This window comes from Halichoerus grypus, chromosome 3, assembly GCF_964656455.1.
Source record: "Halichoerus grypus chromosome 3, mHalGry1.hap1.1, whole genome shotgun sequence".
NCBI classification, from domain to species: Eukaryota; Metazoa; Chordata; class Mammalia; order Carnivora; family Phocidae; genus Halichoerus; species Halichoerus grypus.
In genome coordinates, this window is record NC_135714.1 from 54,529,294 (window position 1) to 54,541,710 (window position 12,417).

At 35.4% G+C, this 12,417-nt stretch overlaps 1 protein-coding gene across 1 annotated transcript in view; it reads right to left on the reverse strand.

The window, feature by feature from the left end:
* LOC118538762 (transmembrane protease serine 11G-like) overlaps positions 1 to 3,489 on the reverse strand; it is a 29,273-nt gene extending 25,784 nt beyond the window's left edge. Inside the window, exons 1-3 of the mRNA XM_036096928.1 lie at positions 3,422 to 3,489; positions 1,535 to 1,656; positions 108 to 226 (exon numbers count right to left, since the gene is read on the reverse strand). Of these exons, the coding sequence (XP_035952821.1) occupies positions 108 to 226; positions 1,535 to 1,656; positions 3,422 to 3,489 (309 nt within the window). The remainder of the gene's footprint in view (positions 1 to 107; positions 227 to 1,534; positions 1,657 to 3,421) is intronic.
* Between the last annotated feature and the right edge of the window lie 8,928 nt (positions 3,490 to 12,417).

The following is a 12,417-nucleotide window of genomic DNA, read 5'->3' on the forward strand; positions in this document are numbered from 1 at the left end:
TACCCCAACATAGGTACAATTTGATATGTTCTCAACTTACCTCTAACTTTATTTTAGCCTTCTTCTTCACCATAGTATTGTCAGAGTAGGAATGATGACAGACTTACCTCATTATTGACTTTTTGTTTCAGGTCTCTTTTCATTTTTGAGTGTTCAACTGAAAAGTCAGGATTATATTCAATACTGGGGATCTGGAAGGAGGTTTGGTAATAGTAAAATTTCTGATCTGGAAGGGAGAACAAAAATGGATAGTTTCTCTTTAGTTCATTTGAGTTGTATAAATATCACAGTAGAAGGAATAACATGCAAAAAAGTCCTATAATGATGAACTCCTGGGAATTAAACATGCAATAGCTGTGGCCAATACTTCCCTCTAACTTTTTTTTGAAGTAAAATTGGTATATAACATTATATTAGTTTCAGGTGTATAACATAATAGTTTGATATTTGTATATACTCCATATATGTGTATATGTGATATATATACACATATATCATATCTTCTTTAGCTATTTGTCCGTAGATGGACACTTAGGTTGTTTTTGTATTTTGGCTATTATAAATAATGCTGCAGTGAACTTGGGGGTGCATATATCTTTTCAAATTAATGTTTTTATTTTCTTCAGATAAATACCCAGAAGCAGATTAGCTGACTCATCTGGTAGATCTATTCTTAATTTTTTGAGAAACTTCCATACTGTTGTCCATAGTGGCTATACCAATATAGACTCTCACTAACAGTGTACAAGGTTACCCTTTTCTCCATATCCTTGCCAATACTTGTTATTTTTTTTTTTCTTTTTGATGCTAGCCTTGCCAAAAGGTATGAGGTGATATCTCATTGTGGTTTTGATTTGTATTTCCCTGATGATGAGTGATGTTGAGCATCTTTTCATGTGCCTATTGGCCATCTGTATGCATTCTTTGGAAAAATGTCTATTTAGGTCTTCTGCCCATTCTTAAATTGGATTGTTTGGCTTTTTGCTATTGAGTTATTTGAGTTCTTTTTATATTTTGGATATGAACCCTTTATCGTATATAAGATTTGCAAGTATTTCTAACCCATTTTTAATATTACATGTTCTCATAGTCATGTGGTTGTCAGTTGTTTTCTGACAAAATTGTTACCTGTTAGTGATAATTCATAAATTTAACCTGTTAATTAGATCATGATAGAATGTAATATATTCTCATAAGTTAACCTTGAAGTCAGAATTACTAATAAAATAATGTTTTTACTTTCAGTACATTAAATATTATTAAACCATATAATAACATAAGATGTATTGCTTGTTCAAGAGATAATATTATGTGAACCAGTTCAAATTTTAAATGCTAGAATTAATTTTTATGAAGGATGATCATTTCCCAAATGTAGATATGTTTATGCAAATTAATACTGCATTATGCAAAGCTTACATACACTTAAACAAATTATTGTTGCAATGAAAATTACACTCCAAAATATTAGGTTTTGAAATAAATCCAGTAAATCTTCAAACTTTCATAAGAATACAATGAGATATATTCTTACCAAATGCCAAAAAATAAACAAGGAGACCGACGATTATTGCTAGAACCAACACAACAGCTGCGACAATAAGGGCTGTCATCCATGGTCTTAGTGAACTTGTCCTTCTACCCAGTATCGCTGGCCTTTTGAGAGAGAGTTGTATATTAAAGTGAAACAGAACTTAAATTCTAAAATCTTAGTTTTGCATAGTTTTGATATAGAATGGTTTTTTTCTAGAATTCATGGTTAGCCCATATTGCATTTGGTAACATCTGAATATATTGTTCTATAAAAAGTTAGAAAAATATTGTCAATGAAAAATATCATTGATTGACATTTGACTTTATATTTAATTTTAAAAAGTCAGAATTATACTGCAGTTGACTCCTGCTTCATATACTTCCTGGTTCATCATGCTAGTGTTCTGAAATATTTTCTTCTTTGTAAATGAACTAACAACATATATTTGGTTCATGTGCTTCAGATCCAAAAAGCGTCAAAGAATGAGAGCTTCTGGGTCACTCCTCTCATTCTCGCACGAACCAATAGAGGTTCAGAGTGATTACTAAGACCTTGGAGTTAGACAGTCAATGATATGGTAATAACAATGTAGTGGGGAGAGATGGCAGCTATACTTGTGGTGAACACAGCATAATGTATAAGCTTGTCAAATTACTAAGTTGTACATGTGAAATAATATACCATTGTGTGTCAACTATACTCAAATAAAAAACAATAATAAAGATAAAACCTCAAAATTGGATGTTGGGGGAGTTGGAACTAGGTTTTGGGCTTTGGGGACTTTTTTCAGAACTCTATACTTAATCCTAAAATCCCCATTTATAAAACAAGTAATCTGTAATGCATAGGAAGAGCATCTAAAATAGGACAGGTTGAAGAAAAGAAAATAGAACTCTAAAGAAGAAAGAATAAGTAAACCAAAAAGAGATCATCAATATAATGAACAAATATATAGTGACAGCTCAGAGCTTTGGACCCAGGAACTTCCTGGTATGAGAGCCACTGGTGTATTTGATGAATATCTATTTCATAGTGTTATAAGATTTCAGACCTGTGATTTTTAATAGATGATATTGGATAAGATAAGGCCATATTTACTTGAGTAAATAATGAATCAATTTAAAGAAAAATATTAAGGCAATAATAGTACCAGTAGTATGTAAATATGGCAAAAAGCATGAAAGTTGTATGTAAATGACTGACATTTGGGAAACCTACATAGAGGCAGAGAAATGTGACAAAGTTCTGTCCCTATGCCAGAGTCAGAGCCCACAACCTAAAGACTAAATCTGAACAATTACAGAGTTGAAGCAGGCTAGAATGAGACTGGCATAGGTTGTCCAGGAAGATCTAATTCACAGGAGAATTGGGCAAGAATATGGCTCTGAAAGCTAAAGGTACCAGTTATCGTTCTGTTAAAATTATACATGAAAAAGCAGGAGAAAGAATTACCTTCTCTGGATTGGTAGCTGGTTGTGGTAAAATAGAAAGTAGACCCCCACTAAATAATTGAAGATATCAACTGAGGGGGGCCTTTTGGAATCAACAATCTGGAAAAAGTGGGGATAATTCTGTATCCTTGTATCTGGGCAAAGAAGCTACAGGCAGTTTCCTCACCCCAGAACCATCAACCTGAGCTCTGATAAGTATCTCAGTCAGGTAGCACTAATTCTGAGTTCTGCTGTGTTTCTGGAAGGATCTAAAGTTACTCTGGCTTGCCACTCTTTGGTTGGTAGCAAGGTAAGAGTATTAAAATCTACAAACAACTGAAGTATCTTTAGGAGAGCTGGGGTCCTGCTGGGGCAAGGAAAGAGCTGACGAAAACATTCACCACCTTTATTAGTAGAAGATCATGGGCAATCATGAACTCATTCAGTTAACATTTACCAAGTTTCTTCTGTGTGCCAAACACTTTCTGCTTGGGATTCAAAAATGAATAAGACATAGTCTCCCATCTTTAAGAACATGTAATCTAGTGACACACTAAGTAACTAGTAAAATACAAGTGATAAATGTCATGATGTAATTATGTCCAATAAGTTATGAGAGAAGAGTGGGTATGAATGGTTTTGCTTAGAGAACTTATCCTTTGAACTGGGTTTTAGAGGCTGAGGAGGAATCAGCAAGAATGATGGGTACAACAGGAAGAAGGAACAGCATAAACAAAGACAAGGGATTTTTCAAGGACATACGTGAGAAAGTAGAATTTATGAATGAGAATAGAGGTAAACCTAATTAATGCATGTGTTCATTAGTTAACTGAGTAAACATTTATTGAGCGTTTTTATGTACAAAAAGGGAATATAATGAAGAATCATTAATAGATCTTCCTCTCAAGGAACTTATTGTCTTATAGGGAGGGAACACAGTGTACACAAATTTCTACTAGAGTTGTAGAGTATTTCTAAGAGAATTTCTGAGAAGGACTAATGATTTCTCTTTGGAGGGAATAATGCTTGAAAAATAATGACAATTTTTTAAAGCTTGAAAATGCTGGGCCCATCTTCTCACTGTCTTCTCCTCTGAGTCAGATATGGAAAACCATTCATAGAGAGGAAGTTTATTTTACAAAAGAACTCTCATCATCAAAAGGGTGTGGTTTCCTGTTGAACTTCTAACACCAGAACATCATTGTGACTGAATTACAGTCTTATGTATGGGTCACAATTGAAAATTGTTTGAGTACATTTTCTTAATTATGTAGACATGTCCTAAATATTTATTCCTAGAAGTTTTTTAAAAAAATAAAATAATTTTTTCTTACTGATTTTTTCAGTACTAATCTAATTTTAACTTACATATTGATGAATTTCAATGGCTGATATCAGTGGCAGTTCCAGATTACTGGAGCTTGCACCTCATAGGTACTTGATAAATATTTGTCTACTAAATAAAATAATGTGTCACAAAAGAGGAGGCTGCCCTAAACTATTTGTAACACAAAAACTATTTTTACCAGAGAGTTTTGCTAGAGATGAATTTCTTCAAATATGGTAGGAGGAAAAATGAGCTTAAACATTTACCTGGGATCAAGATACAATTAATAATTTTGCACTTAAAAATCTCTAAAGGACAATTCTCTTCTTCTCTTTCCTTTCTAGCTTCTCCCTCCCCCTAATCCTTCCAATTCAAATAATTTGATTTTGATCAGGCTTATCCCAGCCAGATGACTAAACAGATTCACTGTAGTGTAGGAAAATCCAGCCTTAGAGAAGCCTTTGACATTCAAACAAACAAACAAAAAAATATAAGTGACCTCACCTTTGAGGTATTTATGCCAAACAAAGATGAGCAGTGACAAAAGCTACTCATTCAGAAGGTCAATCTAGAAAACCTTTCATAAAGAGTCAAAGCATTTTTGATCCCTCCCCTACCTTTGGTTACATTCAGAGTGGTTCATTATCCAGACTCTCATGGGGAGGTATTTCCTGAACCAAAACTCAGGAGAAAGGAATGGACTCTTGCTCTTATCAGTGTCAGCCATTCAATGTCACAATTTTTTACCAAGGTATATATTCAAGTCCTTCCCTTTAGATAGCTCTCTTAGCATCTATGATTTTTCCTGGAGCTTTTTAATTGCTTTATTTAACTGAAATATCATCTCTCAGTGATTCAAAGATGAGAGATAAAGGGATTTCTTTCTGAGAAGGGGGGCTACCAGAGCCTTCAAGAGAAATCCCAGGTTTCAGAAGCATGCGTTATCAGATTGTCACATTTTGGAGCATCAGTAGGGAGAGAATTACAATAATGGGTATGAGAAAATTTAAGACAAGATGGGTGAATCATCTGGCTGGGGTTTTAATCCATTGCCCAGGGAAGGTGGAATAACTCTGGAAGAAAGTTGTTGTTATGCAAATATCAGGAGGTGATGGTGTTATTCATAATAACAGTGGCTTAGCAGTGATGATGATGATGATGATTTTAATTGTACCACCAGATATGATGAGACTTACATAAAAATCTGTGATGTGAGTAGAAATACTAACTAAAAGTTGTGCAAAAGATTAAATGAAAAGATTTGTGCTTCCTTTTATGTTTCATGTTCTGACAAGCTGTGTGTCTTATTTCTATAACTCCACATTATGCAAATAATGCAAATAAAGTTGACTGATGTCATAATTAAAATAACTGGTATTTTAGTTGATAAGAGTTCAAAAAGGGATAATCAAAGTCAGAGAGTGCTACTCTTCAAAGTTCTGCTCATTAATGCAAATTTACACGGTGAAGTTCCATGAGAAGCTATTCCTAGAAGGAAATTTAGAGTATTGAGGTAATTAAAACCTGATGAGGACCAAAAAGAATGAGTAGGCCATTGACCTGGGCTATTGAAGATAAGGTGATTGACCAGAGCAATACTGCACCCACTTTGGCCAATACTGCTTCAGTTTTATTGGTATATTTTCCCACTCTTACTAATATTTTTAATTAAGCATCATTTATCCTTAATTATCTCTTTTCCTACTGCTGTTTAACAACAAATTTTGACCTCCACAAGAAAGCAGGGCTTGTTTTGAACATTGAAGCACACACAGATGTATTAGCTACAAATCCTTTCTAATGAACAAGTTCTACTGTCACTATATCGACCAGTGGGAAATATATGATTTCACTCATATGTGGAATTTAAGAACAAAACAGATGAACATAGGGGAAGGGAAGGAAAAATGAAATAAGAAGAAAACAGAGAGGGAGGCAAACCATAAGAGACTCTTAAATATAGAGAACAAATGGAGGGTTGCTGGAAGGGAGGTAGGTGGGGGGATGAGCTAAATGGGTGATGGGTGTTAAGGAGGGCACTTGTTGGGATGAGAACCGGGTGTTACATGTAAGTGATGAATCACTGAATTCTACCCTTGAAACCAATACTATACTATATGTTAATTAACTTGAATTTAAATAAAAATAAATAAACAAAATAAAGTAAAATTTAAAATGTGAAAAAAAAATGAAGTAAAGTCTTTCTTGAGTCAGAAAGAACTATTGAAAGAAAGGTGTGATACTGTGGGAGAAGTCACATGACCTCCCCCAAAAGGGAAGGGTAATGATAGACAGGCCACTTTGACAGGTTCAGTGAACAATAACTGTCAGGAGTTTTTACATTTAATCAAAACATACTTTGAGCTTCCATAACCTTTTGGTGTCTTTCTTCCTGCCTTCCTTCCTTCCTTCCTTTGTATATGTAGCAGCTTTATTGAGATATAATCCATATACCATACAGTTCACTCATTTAAAGTGCACAATTCAACGGTTTTTAGTATATTCCCAAAGTTGTACAATGTCACCACAATCAATTTTCAAAACCTTTATCACTCCAAACAAAAACTCTGTACCGATTAATAGTCCCTCTCTGTTTTTTCCTAATCCCTGGCTTTAGGCAACCACTAATCTACTTACTGTCTCTACAGATTTGTTTATTCTGGACATTTCACATAAACAGAATCATATAATATATGGTCTTTTGTATTTGTCTTCTTTCACTTAGCATAATATTTTCAAAATTTATCAATGTGATAGCATGTATCACCTCCATACTGTTTTCTGTAGTGGGAGGTAAAATTTCATTTGTTTTTATTGCCAAATAATATTCCATTTTATGAATATGCTATATTTTATTTGTACATTCATCAGCTGATGGACATTTGGATTGTTCCTACTTTTTGGCTATTATGTATAATGCTGCTCTGAGCATTCATGTTCAAATTTTTGTATGGACATGTGTTTTCATTTCTTTTTCATGTAGAGCTAAGAATGGAACTTCTGGGTCATATGATAACTCTATGCTTAACATTTAGAGGAACTGCTAAACTTTTCCAAAGTGTCTACACTATTTTATATTCCTAACAACAGTGTAAAAATGTTATAATATCTCCACAGCTTCATTAATCTTTCTTTTTTTCTCTTTGCCTTTCCATAGTGGCTTTTGTTTCTCTTTTCTTCCTTCTACTCATTTCTTCTGCTTTGTTCTTATCGTATCACCCTCTTTCTACCTTAATCTGTTCATTTCCTATTGCACTTTTTCTTTACTTTCCTTTACTTTTTAAAATCACATTTTTAAAAAGCAAATATATGTGTTAATAAGATTATCCACAATTTTCTAGATTACCCACTCTCTGAACCTCAAAATCATAAGACATCTCCCTCTGCACAACTGCTTCACAAAGTCGGTGTGCTTCTGAATTGTCTTTTCCATTTGGCCCCTTCTTTTCATGTCCTTAACACCATCCTACTTCAGGCATTCAATGTATTTCATCTGGGCAATCACAGTAGCCATTAATAGATGTCTTTATCACTAGATAATTTCCCCTCAAATACATTCTACAATGTTGCTGCCAGAATTATCTTCCAGTTCTAATAGTGTGATTCTCTCATTCAAAAACCTTTAGATATTTCTCATTATGCAGACCATAAACTCTTTGGGTTAGTATTCAATCATTCATCCAATCATTCATTGAGGAAATATTTAGAGAGATCTCATTATGTGCTAAGAACTGATTCTACTGCTGGAAAAACTGTGGCAAACAAGACTGGCAAGTTCCCTCCTTTTATGGAGCTCACAAGCTAGTGGAAGGAGACCAAAAATAGAACAAGCCAAAGAATAAGTTTCAACTCATGAAAACAAAGCATATTAATGAGTAGAGAGTGACTGGAGGCTGAGGGGAGAGGATGCTTAACTGAGTAGCAGGGAGTTGTCCCTGAAGAGATGCCATTGCAGCTGAGAGGTGAATTGTGAAGTTGAACTGAGAAGTGAATTGTGAAGCTTCTAGAAGAACTGGGTAAAGAGCAACCAGGTGGCAGCAAGTTCCTAGAGCTGGAACAAGGGTAAGCTTGCTGAGTTCCTGAAAGAAATCAGGCCAGGGTGCTGGATCATGGTGGGTCCAAGAAAGAGTAGAAAAGGTTCAGCCAGAGAGACAAGCAAGGATCTAATCATGGGGCCTCTGAAGGTGATGATAAAGTGTTGATAATTCTAAGGGTTATAGGAACCCACTGGACAACTTTAAGTATAGGTAGTGTCTTTCATTTAGTGTGTCTAACTTACTTTTGAGTTCTTACTTCCCTTCACATGTGCTATTCTGTTCCTTACATTCACCCATTTCTGTTTTATTTACAACATCCCTTCTGCCTCAAATATTCTCTTTTCCTCTGTGTTTCTAACCTCCTCTTTTTGCACCTGCTGGCATTTCCATTTCTGAAAACCTTTCAGTGTGCTACTCGAATGCCTTCTCCCTCTTTTAAGGGCCAGTTCCTTTCACAGCAATCCATTCCAGTTAGAAGCAACCTTGAAGTTTCCTCTACCTATTTCACTATTTACGACAAAATTGGTCATGCTCTATTTCATGTTCTGGCTATCTATGCCACTTTGTCCTTCTCCCTACCTCAGCTGCCCAGTTTCATACTATGCTTTATGTCTTGTCATTACCAAGAGCATCAATTTCTCCATAATCTAAATTTTAATCATCCAACTCTGCAACTACCACCACTCTTTTTCAGCTCACTGCCTTAGTACCCTGACTTCAACCCCACTGGGACTTACAAACCACCCATCCTACTATCTTTTCACTGTCTCCCATCACCCTTGTGTTGGCATTGCTCTCTTACTTGGCATAAAACCCATGGTCCCTAATTATACTCATTCCTGGCATACACCTTCAGTCTTGTAGTTTTTTCTCTCTATGTCATAATAGTAAAACTCCAACCCTGGTTAAAAACAAATTTCACCTACATTGTGTTTATACAAATACAGCTGGGAAAAAAATACGCAATTTTGCTGATGAGTCTCATTTTAAATTGCAGTAGCACTAACTTCAAGTTGGCCTCAGTGCTTCTTAGCCATCATACTTCCTTAGTTATTCTCTTTCTCCTACTGTGAGAAATAGAGGATTATTTCATACCTTCTCTTCTCAAATCTTCAATACCTCCTCTTTCATCTTCACCCTCAGCTGATGGCCTTAAAACTATTTCACCAAGAAAATAGAAATAATCAGAAGATAGCATCTATTAACCCATCTGCCATCACCATTGTGCTTTTTTTTTTTTTTTAATTTCTTATTTCTATGCCCATGTTCTCTGCCTTTCTTCTACTTACAGCACTGTGTTTGGCCCAATGTGGGCAATAAATTCTGGTTTATTCATTGAACTGACATTGCTCTGCTTTCTGCAGAGACAATGAAATTTAAGTGAAGGGCATATGGAATAAGGAGTGAAAAGATTGGGTTCTAGTCTTGTCCTCCTACAATTTGTCAGAATCACTTGGAAAAGAATTAAGACATTATCTAGATAATTAAGAGGACAGTCTCCCACTTTCTCTTAATTGCCCAGGTGGTTTTCTCAATATCCCACTCATCTGTCTAATCTGGTCTGTATGGGATCCGTCACATATTAAGAAGTTCTCTGGGTTGATGTTGTCTCATGAGGAAGAAAGAAGCTGATAGTAGCTGATTTATTAGGTTGCATCTTAATGCATGCATCATGTACTATTATGGGTCAGGCTCTTAAGAAGATGTTTGAGGACAACACAGTGTTACACTATTTTATGCATTTTTACATGATATTCCACCTCTTCTAGCCAATCCTATATGTATCACATAGTCTTCAACAGAAAATGAACAATATTTTTCTCACATTATTTTTTTTTTAAAGGTTGCTTTAGTCACAGCAGCCTCACCAGCTCTCTGAAGAGAGGTTGGTTGCATGTGTGCGTTGGAAAAGAGCCCTGTTTGTTTTCAGACAAAATGCCTTTTCACTCATTAGTCACGTAACCTCACCTCATTTATTAGAGCCTGAGTTTATTAATCTGGAAAATGCAGATAACCCCTACAGAGATAGGAGAATGAAAAGAGAGCAAGTGCTCACTTGATGTTAGCTATTGCTATCAGGCTTGAATGAAGAAGTGCTTGAATGAAGGCCAGTGCTGACCCTGCTGAACAAAATGGGATGGTTTGAAAAGTGTAAAAAAAAGAAAGAAAGAAAGAAAGAAAGAAAGAAAGAAAGAAAGAAAGAAAGAAAAGAAAAAAAAGAAAAGTGTAAACATTCTGCTCTGACAAGGCAGTCCAGCCACTGCATTGAAGTCACATTCATTTGGAAAATAGTTCTCTTGTCTCCAGTTTCCTATTACTCATCCTCATATTTCAGTGGCAAAATACCTGCCAGAGGATGACTATATTACTTTAGTTAAATATAAATGGCATTTCTATATATCTGATAAGCTATCTTAATTGTTGGGTGTTCTTTCTGTCTGTGTTTGATAAAATTTACACAGTATAATCAGAGCCTCATGGGGGTGGTTCTAGAGTCTTAGGGCCTCTGAGAAGAAAGGGAGTGGTCCTTTACTCAAAGATGCCCCACCTTATTTCAAACAGGCTTGAGAGAACAAAGGGTGAAGTGGAAGGGTAGAAAGGTGAGGCACAGGTCACCTTAACAATAATTATGATGATAATAGCTTCCATTTATATAACACTTTAGAGTTTTTAAAGAGCATACCCCATAACACTTGATTCACTCCACATCTATGTAAGGTTCACATGGTAAATATGATTTGCCCATTTTCACTTGAGGCTATAAGGATTTACCCAAGAACATAAAAGTACTAATTATTTGAGCCCACTTAAGTTCCTTGTCTTCTACTTATGAGCATTTTCCTCTGTGGAACACAGGTCCTAATTCAAAATTATTACAGCAATGACTAATGGGGCATGGTAGTAAAATAGAAGCTTGGGAACAAGGAGATAAATTTTTCTGAGCAGAATTGTACTAAAAAACAATTTTATTTTAAGCCCAAGTGCAAGGATCTGGAAGAACCCCAAGAATCAGAAAAGTAGTACGTGACAGCAATTAAGAGCTTCTAGTACTTTGTGGAGTAACCATGGCAACCATGGCCTTACAGTGGAGCTGGTCAGCAGACCATGTAGGAGGGCATGCCTGAGTCACATGTCTCAAGATAGTGAGGTCACTGGCTGTCTGGGCTGTGACCTTCAGAGCACCCCAAAAAGAGGGAGAGGACAGAAAATGATTATTCCTGTTGGAGAGACCTAAAATCCTTTGGGGAAGAGACAATTCACTTATAAACGGGACACAATGAACCATTATACTGGGTCTGTTCTCCGAAACCTGAGTAGGAATCCAAGTCAAAGAAGTATTATAAACCTCTAGAAAATCACCTGGTCATTTGTTATAAGATGCGTCTGGCATTAGGGTCATTATAAAATCCTACTAATATATTCTCAGTGGCACCTTCATTGGGCCCATTAACAATGATAACCTTTTACCTTTGCAATCTTTTATAGTTTTCATGGTGTTTATCTCAAATATCAGTACAGTGGTAAAAACAGGTCTTGGTTTGCTTAAGAAATATTCTCAGTATCCACTCACTATGACCGCTGTGTATGAGTCTGAAATTCGATGTCTGATTCATTTACTAAAACTGAGGATCAAGACTGCATTTTAACTCAGTAATATGTCAATATCTAGGAAATTTGGAAGGTGTTTTTTCTTAGACTATGTTGTGAATTCATGAAATAAGATTAACTGTGGATGGGCTGGGCAATAGTACTTCCAGGCTACAAACTGTTCTTTCATAAGTCTATAAAATAAAATAATTATTGCACACTACTTATTCCTACAGGGACATTTGAAATATTGTACTATGCCAACACTATTCAAAAGAACTAAAAACAAAACAAAACAATGTGTTTTACTTAAATGCCACACCAGGAGGAGAACTCTCCTTTTGAAAACTTCCTTGTTGGAATAAATTTTGTCTTTTTCACTGTTTTAAGTCATTTGATAATAACCATTGATAAAAAAATGATAACTTTGCTTATAAAATTCTTGGAGCTAAGAAAATTAGATAAATCGGTTCCACATGATCTTGGCTGATTTTCATTTTT